Raw genomic sequence first — 17458 nt, forward strand, 5'->3', positions numbered from 1 at the left:
CAGTTCGGCTCCCAAGATGCCGTCCCGATCAGATATCCACTACTTCGGCGCCGGTCCCGCTCCGCTGCCCACAGCCGTCCTCGAACGCGCCTCACAAGCCCTCCTAAATTACAACGACAAAGGCATTGGCCTCTGCGAGATATCCCATCGGTCGCCAGAAGCCAACCAGATCCTCACAGACGCCAAAGTCAGCTTGACGAACCTCCTAGACATCCCAGATGACTACGAGATCCTCTTCCTCCAGGCCGGCGGCAGCGGCGAGTTCAGTGCTGTGGTATACCACATGGTATCGGTGTGGGTAGAGAAGCGGAGAAAGAGAGCGGAGCAGGAGACCAAGAGCGAGGGCGGGAGCGAGCAAGACCTGGAGGCAAAGGTGCTTGAGCGGCTACGGAAGGAGGTTAAAGAGGAGCTCAGACTGGACTACTTAGTTTCCGGCTCGTGGTCGCTCAAAGCGTCCCAGGAGGCGGCGAGATTGATTGGTCCTGAGCATATAAACGTGGCATTCGATGCACGAAAGGCGAATGAGGGCAAATTCGGCCGTATACCGCCTGAGTCCGAGTGGAAGCTTACGCCGCGGAAGCCAGGAGCAGCGCTGACATACTTCTGCGACAACGAAACGGTTGATGGGGTTGAGTTCCCGTCGTTTCCACAGTGCCTCGAAGCCGATAGTGAGGAAGACGCGCCGCTCGTCATTGCGGACATGTCTTCGAATTTTATTAGCCGGAAGGTGGATGTCAAGAAGTACGCCGCGATCTTTGGAGGAGCGCAGAAGAACGTTGGAAACGCCGGGGTTACCATCGTTATTGTACGAAAGTCATTGCTACCGCCAACCTCTCCGTTAGCTGCATCGCCGCTGCTACGAAGCCTGAATCTCCCTGTTGGTCCTATTGTGCTGGACTGGCCGACCATCGCCAAGAACAACTCGCTATACAACACGCTGCCGATCTTCGACGTGTGGATAGCGGGCCAGGTCATGTCCGGATTGATGGAGACGTACGGCGACAAGCGGATCAGCGGCCAGCAGGAGGTCTCAGACCAGAAGGCGAAGTTGCTGTACGGAGCCCTTGATAAAGACTCCCAAGTGTACCACGTTGTACCAGACAAGAGCGTTCGCAGTAGAATGAACATTTGCTTCAGAGTTCACGGCGGTGACTCTGAGAAGGAGAAGGAGTTCCTAGCCGGTGCGGAGAAAAGAGGTCTTACCGGTCTGAAAGGCCATCGTAGCGTTGGCGGCATGAGGGCCAGCAACTGTGAGTAGTGTGGCCTAACCCTGCTCTTACAACATCCTCCATGCATCAGCTTCTTACTCCTCGAGATGAACTCATACTAACACTGTATCTTCTAGACAACGCCGTCTCCCTCGAGGGCGTGGAAAAGCTTGTCCGGTACCTTGAGGACTACGCACAAGGATCTTAAGCCTGTTCTTGAGGAACTCCAGCGCAATTTTACGGTGCCGTGTTGCATATCAGCGCGTTGTGTGTACGGGAACAATGTTTCGTCCTCCCCCTAGACATGTATAGAAGTTTACTTCCATTCAACATGATACCCTGTTCATACGGCTCTTGCACGCAAACATCACTAGATCTGTGCACAAGAAAGTTCAGCATCTTCACGATACATATGAAAACTCCCTCACTCTGTCGCGGAAGCGATTTTTCAGACGGGTGACAGAAAAGATGGTCTGACAAACACAAGTACATGTGTATATACGTCAATGCATATTTTACGAGTTCTCTTAAATGCACCATATGGCTAGTATCGGTAGCTGCATTCTCAGCAATAGCACTTCAGAGGTCTTTGCGTACAGACAACTTCGAAACACATGACATATATCTGACAAGACTGAGAAAAAGAGAGAGCGTTTCCTCGTCCGCCCTGGATCTGCAGGCTTTCGAAGATAGACGAGTCGGCCTTGCACAGACATATCTCTTCCTTCCGGCTTCACTATGCATGCCGGAGCGCATCGCCAACCCTCCATATGGTCGGTGTCGTATCGCGGACTACCTTATTGGGTCTCCCGGCCATGTGGATACGCCCATCCTGCTTTTTCGCAGTTCGCTCGGATCTCCGTTCTGCGGGTGCAACTCGGGTTCGGGAATATCTTAAAAGTTCTCGCAGGGCAATTCAGCCCGGGTTCTCTCATCTTCAGGAAGGCAATGTTTTCCGCTCTGTTTACTTTTCAGGGCATTGCATGTAGATGTTGAGCAAACACTTCGCGAGGAGGAGGAAGTTCTCAGCTGCAAGCAAGGCAGGACAAGGTGAGGACGCCAATGGCTGTGAGGCTCAGAGCGGGAAGGCAGTTGATGGCTTTCCGCTGCGCCGCCCGACTCGGTTTTTGCAACACACGAGTGAGCACCGCAAGCCTGCATGAACCCTGACATCAATCAATCCATGCAGCGGTTCCCGGCCTTTCTACTGGTTCTGAAGGGGCTCAATTACTAAGACAATTGCTCGCAACCACTCTTTGCGCCGCTGTACGCAGCTGCTGACCCACGAATGCCGCCTGTCCGCGTCTAGAGCTCCTCGTTCTGTCTGAACATCCACTTGAGCCATACCAGCTTCCCAAGTTGGAGGCCGGGCCTGCTGGCTGGCGTGCAGCCCGTGGGTAGGAGCTCCTGTAACACTGATCGTTCCCCCGTCAAGCCCGAACCCCGCATCATCAGCAAGTGGGGGGAGCAAAACTGCCCCTCCAGGCACGGTCAGATCCAGAGGCTTGTCGGCGATGATTGGGAGTGGGGAAACTAATCCCAAGTCGCCCAGCGTGACCAAACACTGCTTGAAGCGGAGCCAGTTCATGCGGATTTACGTGGATGCCGTGCTGCCTCCCAAGGGTCCGAGGAGGGTTATATAATGGGGGGTCCTGCAGTGATGTGCAATAGCATCTTCCCCTCTTCCTCGCAGACGTCTCAAAGTGCCCGGTCCTTTGGAAACCGTCTCCGCGCTTCACTGTAGCCGAAACAGGTAATTCTGCTGTCGAGCCATCCGGCTGTCGGTTGGCGTCGAAGCCAGCTTGCTGACGCGCTGTTACCTGCAGCTCCTCCGACCCATAAAGTCACTGCTACCTCCTTCACCAACCCCCTTCCCTTCCCTTACAGCACTCTCAGACAACCTCCCTCATCATGGTATTTATCCGTTCTATCTCGCGGCTGGCCCGCCCAGCTTCCTCCCTCCTCGCCGCACGCGCCAAAGCTCCCAGCATTACATCACGCGGCGCCTCTCTTCTGCGCCAACCGAGTGGGGTCAGAACGCTAACAGCAACCTCGCGACAACAGGGCAAAGTCTTGCTTGTTCTCTACGATGTACGTACCTACCCAATTGACGTGCAGCAAGCTTGATTGCTTTGCAATGCAGCTTCCGGAGCTGGCACTGACCTATTCCGAAGGGTGGTGAACATGCCGAGCAGGAGCCGCAGCTCCTAGGCACGACCGAGAACGAGCTCGGCATCCGACAGTGGATCGAGGAGCAGGGCCACACTCTAGTCACCACCTCAGACAAGGAGGGCGAGAACTCCAAGTTCGACCAAGAGCTGGTCGACGCTGAGGTTATCATCACCACCCCGTACGTCCAAATAAACTTGATTTGCCATTTGAGGTACACTAACACGCCAACCCAGCTTCCACCCCGGCTACCTCACCGCAGAGCGCCTCGCAAAGGCCAAGAACCTGAAGCTGGCCGTCACCGCCGGTATCGGCTCCGACCACGTCGACCTCGATGCCGCCAACAAGACCAACGGTGGTGTCACCGTCGCTGAGGTCACGGGATCGAACGTCGTCTCCGTCGCTGAGCATGTCATCATGACCATTCTTGTCCTCGTCCGCAACTTCGTGCCTGCGCACGAGCAGATCGCAGCCGGCGAGTGGAACGTCGCTGCTGTCGCCAAGAACGAGTACGATCTTGAGAACAAGGTCGTCGGTACCGTAGCTGTTGGCCGCATCGGCGAGCGCGTCTTGAGGCGTCTCAGGGCGTTCGACTGCAAGGAACTTCTTTACTTTGACTATCAGCCACTGTCACCTGAGAAGGAGAAGGAGATTGGCTGCCGGCGGGTTGATGACCTTGAGGACATGCTGTCGCAGTGCGACGTTGTCACTATCAACTGCCCGCTGCACGAGAAGACCCGCGGATTGTTCAACAAGGAGCTGATCTCCAAGATGAAGAAGGGTTCGTGCACCATAGACTATGCGAGGCAAAGCATGACATGCTAACAGCGCGGCCTAGGTTCCTGGCTGGTCAACACCGCCCGTGGCGCTATCGTCGTCAAGGAGGATGTCGCCGAGGCGCTCAAGTCCGGCCAGCTCCGCGGCTACGGCGGCGACGTCTGGTTCCCGCAGCCAGCACCCAAGGATCATCCACTCCGCTACGCCGCCAACCCCTGGGGCGGCGGGAACGCCATGGTCCCCCACATGTCCGGCACGTCGATCGATGCGCAGAAGCGGTACGCAGCTGGCACCAAGAAAATCCTGGACTCGTACTTCTCCGGCCGCGAGGACTACAACCCTGCGGACTTGATCGTGCACAAGGGCGACTATGCCACCAAGGCTTACGGCCAGAGGTCCACCAAGTCCTAGATAGCTGCTTTTGAGGGGGGCGCTTCTTTTATGTGGGTAGGTAGGGAATATCTGGTGGGCGAAAATGCAAATCCATGAATGAACCCGTTTGATGGCTGATCATGTGACCATGTTTCGCGCGATGTGACTGTGACCCTTGCGGCGTGTTCTAAATTGTCCCGTCCAGTGACAATATGTCAGTCCGGCGTCGCGCGCCTGGGTAGAGTTGAGTCTGACGCTCCACACCGCAGCCGTCGCATATTTCTCAACGGGGTCATAGCAACGCCCGTAGACTCCACTCCTCTTCTCACGATCGGGCACCCTCCTCATCCGAGTCATCGCTATCATCCCTAAACCCTTCCTCCAAATCCCTGCTCAGCCGTGCCTCGCTTCCCGCTGCCTCCTCGTCCCTCCCAATCCTCATCCTCTCTAACGTCCGTCTCCTGCTCCTGTCCACTGCATCGGCCTCAAACCCCACCATGCTCTCTCCCTCATCCGCTCCAAAAAGCTCGTCCTCCTCATCCGACGAGCCGTGGGTGACTGCGGGCGGCGGCCCGTTCCAGCGCCACGAGTCCGGCGCGGCGCTTGCGATGAAGGAGACGAGCGCATCGGACAGCCGGTGGCGGAGGGAGGTGGAGTGGCTGGAGAGGGTGTCGAGCGGAAGGTAGAGCTGGCGTCGGTGGCGCTGGTGGTACCGCCGGAAGAGGGGGAGGAGCGCGTAGGTGGTTAGGAGGTAGAGGAGGGCGGCTATGAGAGCTGGCGGGAGGAGGGCTTTGAGGAAGGACAGGAAAGCGGACATGGCGGGCTGGGGATGCAGTGTGATTGAGGCGGGCGCGAGGAGGGTAGAGAGTGTGGTCCAGGGTTTTGCGGAGGGTTGACGGTGTGAGGGTGTGAGGGTGTGAGGGTGTGAGCTTCAGGTGATTGTGTAGTCGTTGTGAAGAGTGAGGTTGGGTAGCAAGGCCATGTGGCAGCGTGGTGGAAGCAGCGGAAGCGCGGCTTTGGCGGAGCATTCTGATTAGACAGGGGATCAGGGATCAGGGAGCAGGGAGCAGGGAGCAGGGTTCCATGCTTGGCCTCGCCTCAACTTTCAGGAGATTAAGGTGATTGAGGTGAGCGGCCGCCCAGAACTCCAAAACAGCCAGCGGAAGCTCGAATACTGCAACTCCATCTACCCAGCATAACTTACAGTGCAACACTCCCCGGATCCCCCATGATTGTGCTCCACCGCTGTCCATACCGCCGCTGATGCGCTCGACACGCCCGAAGACCGCGATCTGCCTCGCTGAAGCACCGCAGCTTCTAGAAGGCGTGAGCGACACTTCTTGCCGCATTCGGCCACCAAACACCCACGCCTTGTTTCCATACCCTACCCCCGCCACGCGCTCCGCCATTGCACACCCTGAAGTGCGCCGAGACAACCAGCAGTTATAGGGATCGAGAAACACCTTTCTGGCGGGATACCGGGGCCGAAGGGAGTCCTGACACCATCAGCTCCTCCGGAGCCCCCCCCCCCCCCCCAAAACAACACAAGGACAAGCGCGCAACATGCCGAGCAGTGCGCCGCAAGATGGAAAGTCACGACAGTCCTCTGGCGGCAAGTCCTTCTTTTCCAGGAAGCTCTACCGGTCCGACAAGAACCATGACAGCCACCTCGTGCCGGAGACACCTAGTATGCCACCCAGCGCCGCAGGGTCGCAGTCCTCACGACATTCCCACAGGACCTCCGTGGCGTCGATAGACAGGCCCATCTCCATGGGGCCGGACATGAACGGTCTGGCTTTGCAGACCGGCGTGGCTACGGCAATTCCATACGACTATATAACCCCAGACGGACGGTCGCCTATACATGTGGACTACCTACCCAAGGACGAGCAAAGACCTGGCACCCGGGGACAGCCGAATCCTGGCCTTCTGAACAAGCCCGGAAGCGACTTCCACCAGTACCCTGTCTTCAACGCTTCCGCGCCGCCCCCGAGCGGCTCCCCTGTATCTGCCCCGCGGCCGCCGGCACACACAAGCACAATCGCATCGGTCCCCACGGCTGACAGGGGATACCAGGCACAACAGTACGGCAATGCGAGCGGCAGAACAGGCAGCATGGCCAGCGGAGCCAACGGCGGTCAACAAGCGTACAACCCCTATGGCCCAACCGACTCATTGAATAACACAAGATCCTCCTCAGATCAAGCTAGCGTATACTCCGCAAACTCCCAGTCGCAAACCCGGCAATCTAGCGTCCTTTCGCTCCCGCAGTCCACCTACTCCTCCCTTGCTATCGATCAGCAGAGCTTGCCTCCCACCATCGCCGGCGCCTCATCCGCCCGTGAATCGCAGAGGCCTGGAGTGCTCGGCTCGTATAATCCCGCCGCATTTAGCTCGACGACCTCGTTCAGCAGGCCTCACGATGACCGCATCATCGAGCAAGAATTCATGGCCTTGATGCACAAGCGGGGGTGGAACAGTCTTCCGGACGGCGCACGTCGACAAATGCAAAACTATCCTCTGGAGAAAAAATGGACGCTCGTGCACCAAGATCGGCTGGCGGAGTCCCAAAACGAGGCGAAGAGGCGGCAAAACGCGCGCAAGACGCTGGACGACCCAGCCGGTGTGGGTCTGCTAGGTCGAGCAGAAGAGGAGGGCAGTCCGGAGTGGTTCGTCAAAAAATTGATGGACAATTCTATTACGGCGAAGCAGCTGCAAAGTTTGAGCGTCAGTCTAAGGACGCAGCCGATCGGATGGGTCAAGACTTTTGTCGAAGCGCAGGGCCAAATCGCCCTGACCAATGTGCTGGCGAAGATCAATCGGCGGCAGGGACAGGGCCCGGCTCCTCCGACTTCTGGGCGACATCAGTCGGACAAAGACATGGACCGCGAGTACGATATCGTGAAGTGCCTCAAAGCGCTGATGAACAACAAATACGGCGCGGACGATGCGCTTGCACATAGTCAGATTGTCATGGCTTTGGCCGGATCCCTCATCGCTTCAAGGCTCAACACCAGAAAGCTTGTTAGCGAGGTCCTGACTTTCCTTTGCCATTGGGGCGAGGGAAAGGGGCACCAGAAGGTCCTCCAAGCGCTTGACCACCTCAAAAGTCAGCAGGGAGAAAACGGCCGATTTGACGCCTGGATGCGCATCGTCGAGGTCACGATTGATGGCCGAGGCAAGATGGGCAGTCTCGTGGGCGCCAGCGACGAAGTCCGCAGCGGCGGTATAGGCATGGAGAATCTGCTGATGGAGTATGCCGTGGCCTCCCTGCTGCTCATCAACATGATTGTCGACGCGCCTGAGAGAGACTTGCAGCTGCGGATACATCTACGAGCACAGTTCACGGCCTGCGGCATCAAGCGTCTCCTGACGAAGATGGAGGGTTTCCAGTATGAAGTGATCGACAAACAGGTCGAGCGGTATCGTACGAACGAAGCAATCGACTACGAAGACATCCTTGAGCGGGAGGGCAGTAGCATGGTCGACAGTATAGAAGGCGAAGTCAAGGATCTCAATGACCCGACCCAGATCACGGATGCCATCATGACCAAGATCAGAGGAGACAGGGCTCAAGACTACTTCGTCTCTGCGCTGCAACATTTGCTGCTGATGCGTGACAATGAGCATGAAGACCGCCTACGCATGTTTCAGTTGGTGGACTCGATGCTTAGCTACGTAGCCATGGACCGACGGCTACCGGATATGGACCTCAAGCAGAGTCTCAATTTTACGGTTCAGAGCCTGCTCGACAAGCTGTATACAGACTCTGAGGCCCGACAAGCGCGAGATGAGGCCCTTGAAGCAAGACAGATTGCGGATGCGGCGATCGCAGAGCGGGATGAGACAAGGGCGCAGGTCGAGCTTGGAGCCGAAGGCATGGTCGCAAAGCTACAGAAGCAGCTAGAAGAGCAGGCCGCTATCATCGAACTACGTGGCCGACAGCACGAAGCGATGAAGGCTGAGCTTGCTGACCTGCAAAGAGTCCGTGCCCAGGAGCTGCAGCGGAACGAGCTGGAGACGAGGGAGCTGTATCTCATGCTCCGCGATGCACAAGACATCGCTGATTCTGCGGCCAAGAAGAGTGGGAAGGACAGTGCCGTGGCTGTGGATCCCACGCAAATGCAGGGCATTCTTGACAGGGAGAAACTCATGGACCGGCTTGAGATGCAGCTTGAGAGAGCAAAGACGCAGGCCAAGCTGGAAGGCAAGGTGTGGCAACAGGTTAATCCGTCAAACAAACTTCGAGAGCTGCGGGAGCGGATGGAAGGATCGCCACAGCGAGGCGAGTTTGACGCATTCGACAACGGCTATATCAATTCTGTGAACCGTACGAGGAGCGCTAAGGCGAGGAGAGCTGCCTCAGCATCGTTAGCTGACGATGGTGACCGCGAGAGCGAAGACGCTGAGATCTTTGGTGCCGACGGCACGATTTATGAGAAGCCTCGGATCGTGGAGCTGAAGCGGCCCAAGATGAGCGCCCAGCAAGCTACAGCCTACCTGGGAGAGATTACATCCAAGGTAAAGCGATACGAAGCGAGCGACGACGAAGATATTGAGGGTGACGGTGTCACGACTGGTCCTTCTCACCCGAGTCTTGAGTCAGACTCGCCCAAGACGCCGACGGATGACAAGTTTGATGGCCCAGCACCACCTCCTCCACCACCGATGCCTGGATTCACTGGCGGTCCTCCCCCTCCGCCCCCTCCAATGCGTGGATTTGCTGCCAATGCCCCGCCCCCTCCTCCACCGCCGCCTATGCCAGGCTTTGACAATGCCGCTGCTCCACCACCTCCTCCGCCTATGCCTGGTTTTGGCGCAGGTATGCCTCCCCCTCCCCCTCCTCCCCCGCCAATGCCTGGCATGGCAAACGGCATGGCACCCCCACCTCCGCCTCCACCCCCGCCTGGCGCTCCGCCTTTGCCAGGAGTGCGCACTGGACCTGGATTCTTACCACGACCCGGATTCGCCGCCGCGCCAAAGGTTGGCCTTGCTGTCGCACGGCCGAAGAAGAAACTCAAAGCTCTTCATTGGGACAAGGTCGATACACCGCAAGTCACCATCTGGGCTTCGCACGCACCCACGCACGAAGCGAAGGAAGAGAAGTACCGGGAGTTGTCCAAAAGAGGTGTGCTTGAAGAGGTCGAAAAGCTCTTCCTGGCGAAAGATATTAAGGCGATCGGAAAGACGTCAGGCAAGAAGAGCGACAAGAAGCAGATCATCTCTAGTGATCTGTCGAAGACATTCCAGATCTCTCTAGCGAAGCTATCCCAGCTTTCCGTCGAAGAGGTTGTCCGCATGATCATCCATTGCGACAAGGAGGTCGTGGACAACGATGTAGTGATGGATTTCCTGCAAAGGGACGATTTGTGCAACATCCCGGATAACACCGCCAAACTCATGGCGCCGTACAGCAAAGACTGGACGGGCCCGGATGCTGCGACCAGTGTACGCGAGCAGGATCCGGCGGAATTGACCCGTGAAGACCAGATCTACCTCTACACCGCATTCGAGCTGCACCACTACTGGAAAGCGAGGATGCGAGCATTGGCCCTGACGAGATCCTTTGAGCCTGAGTATGACGAGATCTCTGCGAAGCTCCAAGAAGTCGTCCGCGTGTCCGAGTCTCTCCGCGACTCTGTGGCACTGATGAACGTGCTCGGTCTCATTCTCGATATCGGCAACTACATGAACGATTCGAATAAGCAAGCCGCCGGCTTCAAGCTCAGCTCGCTTGCGCGCCTCGGCATGGTCAAGGATGACAAGAACGAGTCCACCTTCGCCGATCTTATTGAAAGAATCGTTAGGACGCAATATCCCGACTGGGAAGGCTTCGTCGAGGAGATCGGCGGCGTCGTGGCGGCGCAGAAGCTCAACGTTGAACAGCTGACCACAGACGCGAAGAGATACATCGACAACATCAAGAACGTGCAAAGTAGCCTTGATGCTGGGAATCTGAGCGATCCGAAGAAGTTCCACCCGCAAGATCGCGTCAGTCAGGTCGTCCAGCGCAGCATGAAGGACGCCAGGAGGAAGGCAGAGCAGATGCAGATGTATCTCGAGGTGATGACCAAGACGTACAACGACATTATGACCTTCTACGGCGAGGATCCAGGCGACGAAAACGCACGGCGGGACTTCTTCGCGAAACTTGCCATCTTCGTGCAAGAGTGGAAGGTAAGCCATCAACATCTCTTCACACTAATAATACACATAGAAACAGTCAAGCTAACCCGCGGCCCCCACAGAAATCCAAAGAGAAGAATACGACCATGGAAGAAACCCGCCGCCGCAACGAAGCCTCCATGCGCCGCAAACAAGCCGCAACCCCAAGTGCGGCCCTCGCCGCCGACACACCCAATGGTCCGCCCTCCCCCGCCTCCACCGGCGCAATGGATACCCTCCTCGAGAAACTCCGCGCTGCGGCCCCTCAGGCGCGGGATCAGCGCGACCGCCGCCGCCGCGCAAGGCTCAAGGACAAGCACCAGGTGCGTGTAGCGTCGGGGCAGAAGATGCCAGATATCCCCGGCACGAAATCCGCGGACGAGGGGGGTGCGGGTGAGACGGGACTACTATCCCCTACCAGCGAGACCTCGGAAGCCACGACGGGAGAGGGCAGAGAAGGAGCCGGAAGCGGGACAGCACAGCCGCTGTCTGATGCCGAGGACGTGGCCGAGCGTGCGGCGAGTCTGCTGCTAGGCCTCCGAGGCGATGTAAGCGCGGCGCCAGATGCGGAGAGTGTGAATCGCGATGATAGTCTCCGCGTGAGACGGAGGAGGGAGAGCGCGGATGATGAGAGGGCGGCACGGAGGAGAAGGAGGCGTCAGGTGGGGGGGAGTACGGCGGAGACTGGGAGCGGGATGCCGACTCCGCCGACGATTTCGGAGGAGGCGGAGGGGGCGGCTGCTGGGGATGGGCCAGCGCCAGAGGCCGAGAAGGGGGATAAAGCTGGTGTCGAGGATACGCCTACGCCGGTTACGATTGTCTCACCGCCGTCGCCTGCTACTAGCGAGAAGGCGGGCTTCGTCACGCCGCCGGGTTGAGAGCCGCCAGGCCATCGTCGAACGCTTCTCCCAATGTTGTATCCCGACTTCTCCGCCCTTGCGACCGTTTGAATCGCTACGAAGCGTAAGTGTGGTAATGTGGGGCGCAGGCCTATCGTGATAGTTGGATTGTTGAAGTGTATGGCGTGCGTGTGGGGACTATTCCGGTCATCTACTTAGCATGTGCATTATCATTGTTCTTGATGTACTACGGTAGGGTTTGGGCATCAACGGCGCTTGGGGTGTCTGGAGTACAGCAGCCGGGAAGGCATGCTGCGGGAGTCCTCGATCTTTGTTACTTTGGACGTTATTGCGGGTTGTGCGGAACTTCTATCTGCAAGCGCTTTGGAGAGGACGCATTGCAGTGTTGACGCTCTGGTCAGGCGTAGAGCTTGTGGGTAGTGGATTGGTTGACTGTTAAATGGCAGACGAGGCTCGCTCGAGCTACAGTGCAAAGCTTCGTACTAATCACGCACGATGTGTTCGTTCATCCTCCTTACACCATTTCGTCTATCTACATCTGCATTGTGACATATCTCGGCGTTTTACCCTCTTCCGGTCTGCCTCTCGGTTCTCGCTCTTCCTTTATCTGCCCTATATTTGGCCCACTTCTCAGTTCAGCCTAACCCACACTCCGATGCTGATTTTGACAAGGCCCAAGCGGAGGCTTGTGGATAGAAATGTTGATTCTTTCAAGCACAATAGCCGTGTTCTCGGATGGGTTGGAGCAGATCGCTGTAGGTTGTATTTGCACCAAACAATTGGCGTGCGCGGTTCGTGATCTTCATTCTTCCCTTCACTCATTTCTCCAGACCTTCTAGGGAACTTGAAAGCAATTTCCACTGTGTCAATGGCCCACTCCCGGGCGGATGCCGTCTGCCGAAGATCCTCAAACTTGGGAGTCATAATGCCATCGCGGGTTTCTTTGTTGATGCCCAGATGGCACAGGGCGGCAACCCAATCGTGCTCCGGGAGCCAGGCGTTCTTGGTCTCGGCCATATCCTTGAGGTATCGCTTAGCAACGAACGCTGATGTTGTCTACGTGGGCGCTGTTCTCTTCGTGGGCGCTGCTCTGCAACAGAGTCCACTGCTCGAAGAGTCGTTGGGCGTTGTCGGCGTCGAAACCGCAATACTGCAGGGCTTCTTGGCTGTTCAACTTGTCCGGCACTTCGACCGTTTTGATACTCGGGTCTCCATATTAGTTGAATAAGTGCGTGGGTATGGTCCTGTATTCCGTACGCGCGACATTGCGGGCACCGAGCTCGACGACGGCTTCGTCGATAAAGAGGATGGACTGTTCTGAGAGCACCCTCATCGATGCCATCTTGAATGCTAAGTGGTTCGCCTTTTTGAAGTTCGAAGTGTAGGTTGTTCCACGTAGGAAGAGAGCAGAAGGCGAGGTGGACGTGCTGAACAGCGGGGCCCTTCAGGCACCTTATATGTTCATGGGTTTTTGAGTTTTTGGTGTGTTCACTTACATCTTATATGTGTCGACATGTCAACTACGGTACTGTTACACGCTATTTTATGCGAGGCCAGTAAGTCAATCGGGTTGCTCAGCTTCGAACACTATACCGGTATACCAGCATCGTGGTTCCAAGCCTTCTACAACTGCTCCACGGCTGAGCACCGTGGTCTCCAAATTTTGATAGACGCAACAGCTATCTCATCGCCGTAGTGAAGAAAACGCATTGCACAGCATCACCGACTATGCGAGCCGCCAAGCGGTTAAAGTCAGCAGTTACATGGTAGCCTCACGGGCTTACGCCAACAAGGGTGCCTCATGCTGACCGAAGGGCCCACGCGCGTGCGTGGGTCGACTTACTTGTTCTCCGCTAAGGGCGGACTAGGTAACTTACCGAACCAGCTGAGGGCGAGACTGATGCATCCAAATGCCGCTGAAGCGGCAGAAGATCGTGATCGGCGCTCACGTGACCCAGCCCTGCATCGCGCTCACTCACACGGGATGCAGAACCAGACTATAAATAGGAGCAATACCACGGTCCATCATGCTGAACGAGGAACCCCGCCATTGGTATCTCTAGTTAACTACACCAATGTCCGCGAGGCTGGAAGCGCCTCTAGAGGGTGATTTTTGCCACTGCTGTGATTGGGAGTGCGGAGTCGCTCCATTAGGCAGCGGAGTTACTACTAGTACGCGTGTTTGCCTGCCTGCAGACCTTGTATGAGGCGGTCGCCCGTTGGCCTCGCGAATCGGTCCTTATCTCTCCATCCACACGTTTCGTTAGAGGCACCAGCCCATACTCCACCCACAATCCCGGCTCCTGCCTTGGTTCTCCAACTTCAAGATTACCCCGGCCGCTGATTTCCTATGAATCCTCCATACTTTTGCGAGAGACACGCTTCGCGGACCGGCTTCGATGTCCCACTGCCACTTTAGGCCGCTTTGGGAACACCTCCGGTGTCGTCCGGACATTGATAATATCCTTCGTGAACTCCTTGGGCTGTACTACTCTGATACTGTGCTTCATCAACGAGGTTCTACCGAGATCGTCCAATATGCCAAAGGACTGCTATTTCAGTTAAGGATTGTCTTTGACTTGCAGCGGAGCTATCTGCAAAATGGAGATCGCGACTCCGCAAGCGAGGTCCAGCGGTATCTAGTGGGTCAAGAACTTCACCTCTCCATCCTCTTCAATATTCTGAGAGTCAAACCGCACATACTACAACATGGCAGAAGCTCCTATGAAGAGACTTCAACGCGCCGGCTTCTTGTTGTGCAGGCCTTTCTTTCGGCTCTTCGCGCATTCATGTTAAACAAGAATCGACTCTCACGAGCCCAAAAGGATGACCTTCTGGGCGCTTTCAGCGATGCTTGGGAGCTAGATCAACCATTGTCCGACGGCGTCGAAAATTTCCTAGTCAACAAGCTCATTCCGAGGTCAATTCAGTGCATTTCCCCTCCAAATAATGCAGAAAACGTCGTAGTTCTCCAATCGTCCTGTGGTCGCTTTCTGACAGACTACACAACAGGCGTGGTACGTTAGTCGAGTAACTCGAACTGGCTCTGCTTAGCTGTAATGCTAACTGTTGCAGGATCCCTTTGAGATATCCCCCACTCGTCCGGAGATGGAGATGGGAGATGTCATGAATGCTGTACACGAATATGTTGCGGCCCTGTATGATGCTGGAGAAGAGTGGCTTGTCCATTGGTGGACGCTGTACGATGTTGCGTGGGCAGCGGAAGCAGCTGTCATACAATCATGTCTTTCTGAAGTCGACATGATTGCCACTGCTCCCTTGGATGACTCGAACGTTGGAAACGCGACATCTGCCGGCAATGGAGGTTCAGTAAAACCTGATCAGGTGTTGGCTTTAATCTTCGCCCAACAAGATTTTGGTCCAAATCAGCCTCGACACTCCAATCTGGTCCGCTCGCTCACGGCTGCGCTTCTCGACGCAAATGATCTCCAATCTTTCAATGGAGACAAGGCTCCGTTTGCGGGAATTCCTGGAAGCTTCATAACCCGCTTCACTGGATTCCTTGGAAACCGCGCGCGTCGTCTCAGGGACTGCAACGGCGAGGTGCGAGCGTTATTAAACCGTTTTAAGATGCAAGTGGAAAACTGGTGCGGTGACGCGTCTTCATTGAACTCCCGCGACAGACGTCACATTGGCGGACAGTACTTTCCGCTCTTCGTTGTCGACTGTCCAAAACAACACCCGATACCGAGCGTGATCTTGAACGACAAGCTCTCGCCGTCTCAACGTAATCTGTTCCAGGTATGTTCTAATTCGAAAAAGGCCTCTCCATAGCTGTCAGCCGCAAGCCTTTGGCTTTCTCGTACTTCAAACCGCTTTCCGTTATTTACGACTTGAGTATCTTGTGATATCTGAGTAGTCGTCAATAGTCTCGACTTGCAATTTCTCATGTCAACATCAACAAGCAGTTGCTGATTAAATACAGAATCACCAAAATACTCCAGAACCATTTCAGCTGGGTGACAATGTCTTCTGTCCGTATTGTGATGATGCAAATTCCAGGCCGATCAAGCAGGCTCGTTTGGTGCAACCCTTGTCCTTCGTTTTTACTGCTCTCGAAGACGCGCTTGACAACGGCCCAGCTAACCAATATTCGAGTACCCGGGATCCGGCAGAGGATGACCCCCAGCCTCCAGTAAATATCACGCCATGTCTGGATAGGCCGTTCAATCCATCGATGCACTTCCCGGACCAATCTCTACAGATTGTGCTCCCTGATCCACGTGATCGTCCGCCGTCATTCCGTAGCAGTGAAAGTAACGTCAGCTCTACGAAAGGCTTCAAGGGCATATGGAATCGGTTTACGAACAGAAGCTCCGCGCCTGGATCGGGCAGCGCGTCTCCCAAGACCCCGATAAGCCCTTTACCAGTCCTATCAGCCAGTCCACTGCCGAACTCACTCCGATTCGGGTTCTCTGCTTCCGGGAGGAATGCGCTGTTCTGGGAAGGGAGAGGTTATTATATAGTGAGGATCCCAATGGGCCCTTCTCCGCTTCAAGGCCAAAGACTGGGCCTCATATCGAACAGGTCTGACGGAAGCAGCGAAAATAGCGATAAGTCAAGGAGGTTGCTTGCTGCTGCAGGAGACAGTTGCGCCGCTGCGGTTGTAAGCGATCAAAAGGTATGAATCGTCTCCTGGAATATTGAATGGGGAGGGGATGTTTACTAGAACAAACAGGTTTATAAACTCTTCGTCTTCGATGCCCAGGGCAGGATGTTTGAAGCACCGAACGAGCAGCTGATGGATGACGGCCGGAGCCAGATCATGTGTGTTGCCATGTCTTGCAACGATATATTGATTGCGTTGGGCTTCGGAAATAAGGTGCATTTACATGCATTCAGCGACGACAAAGTATTGTACAAGAGAGAGTTCGGCATACACACGCCCCAAGCGGGTCAAGTCAGGACCATCAAGCGGCAGAAAATGAGCTTTTCTCCGGACAGTCAGAAGCTTATCGTGGCAACACACGGGTCGGATGACTGTATAAGAATCCGCAGCTGGGACTGTGGCGAGGTACCAAGCCAGGATGTTCACCTTACGGTTAAAGCGATTACAACGGTGAGCATACTTCCAAACCCTCGTCCGCCTGTTAAGCCGGCTTGTCGTACCTGATCAATGCTTACGCCGTCTTGACCAGGGTCCGGCCGACTCAAACGGGGTCTCATCCATATTCTACGACCATTTGAACTCCAAGATATTCATCGCGGCGACCTCCAAAATAGTCATCGCGGCGACCAGCAGGCCGTACCATATGATAATCGATGGAAAAGAGAAAGGATCTCTGAACATCGGAGATAGCAGAATTCTGGGCTCAGCGCAGAGCCCAGTTGCTTCCCAACTAGTCCTGATTGACCACCAGCAAAGGATTTACCGAGCCGACTTGACAACCTATCGTGCGACCCTGGTCATGGATCTCGCCACGCAGCCACAGCAAAGGGATCCCTCTTGGCAAGAGAGAGACGTAGCACTTGCTATGCCTAATGGATCCACTATGTATGTGCTCTGGACCAAGGGGGCCGATCTGGTGCTAGCAACAGTTCAGACTGCCAATCCTAAGGCTCAAGCGACCCTCACTATTAAGAGCTTGCGGGAATGCTTTGACCTTGCGAACAGCTCTTGAAGGGTTTCCACGAAGCTGAGCTCTTCTTCCTCCGTCGCCTTACTCTCTTGCTACCTTCTGGTCTTCATCTCTCTATCCTAACGACGTGTTGTTCTCTTATCTCTACTTGTCTCGTACCGACAGGAGCAAGGTTGTTAGTAACATGGGGTGTCTTCGGAAGCGGAAGTGGGAGCAGCATTAGGTTCTTGGCTTACGAGCAATCATTTTGCGGCTCTTTACTCTGCTGGCATTCAAAGAGAAAGAGAAACTGGCGTGAGGACTGGGT

General features: G+C 55.7%; 5 protein-coding genes across 5 annotated transcripts; 4 read left to right on the forward strand and 1 right to left on the reverse strand.

The window, feature by feature from the left end:
* Positions 1-16: 16 nt before the first annotated feature.
* W97_00806 (phosphoserine aminotransferase) lies at positions 17-1416 on the forward strand (the record flags this gene model as incomplete). The annotated part of the gene is made up of 2 exons (XM_007778718.1): positions 17-1250; positions 1346-1416. 2 exons carry the CDS (start codon positions 17-19, stop codon positions 1414-1416), a joined length of 1305 nt encoding a protein of 434 aa, XP_007776908.1.
* Positions 1417-3119: 1703 nt separating this feature from the next.
* W97_00807 (formate dehydrogenase) lies at positions 3120-4565 on the forward strand (the record flags this gene model as incomplete). The annotated part of the gene is made up of 4 exons (XM_007778719.1): positions 3120-3299; positions 3383-3558; positions 3614-4158; positions 4216-4565. The coding sequence occupies 4 exons, from the start codon at positions 3120-3122 to the stop codon at positions 4563-4565; spliced, it is 1251 nt and encodes a 416-aa protein (XP_007776909.1).
* Positions 4566-4851: 286 nt separating this feature from the next.
* On the reverse strand, positions 4852-5343 carry W97_00808 (uncharacterized protein; the record flags this gene model as incomplete). Its single annotated transcript, XM_007778720.1, has 1 exon — positions 4852-5343. The coding sequence occupies one exon, from the start codon at positions 5341-5343 to the stop codon at positions 4852-4854; it is 492 nt and encodes a 163-aa protein (XP_007776910.1).
* A 746-nt stretch (positions 5344-6089) lies between these two features.
* Positions 6090-11569, forward strand: W97_00809 (uncharacterized protein; the record flags this gene model as incomplete). Its single annotated transcript, XM_007778721.1, has 2 exons — positions 6090-10703; positions 10775-11569. 2 exons carry the CDS (start codon positions 6090-6092, stop codon positions 11567-11569), a joined length of 5409 nt encoding a protein of 1802 aa, XP_007776911.1.
* A 2771-nt stretch (positions 11570-14340) lies between these two features.
* Positions 14341-17193, forward strand: W97_00810 (uncharacterized protein; the record flags this gene model as incomplete). The annotated part of the gene is made up of 5 exons (XM_007778722.1): positions 14341-14568; positions 14627-15313; positions 15498-16193; positions 16251-16631; positions 16711-17193. 5 exons carry the CDS (start codon positions 14341-14343, stop codon positions 17191-17193), a joined length of 2475 nt encoding a protein of 824 aa, XP_007776912.1.
* Between the last annotated feature and the right edge of the window lie 265 nt (positions 17194-17458).

The sequence above is a fragment of the Coniosporium apollinis genome (assembly GCF_000281105.1).
Source record: "Coniosporium apollinis CBS 100218 chromosome Unknown supercont1.3, whole genome shotgun sequence".
NCBI classification, from domain to species: Eukaryota; Fungi; Ascomycota; class Dothideomycetes; genus Coniosporium; species Coniosporium apollinis.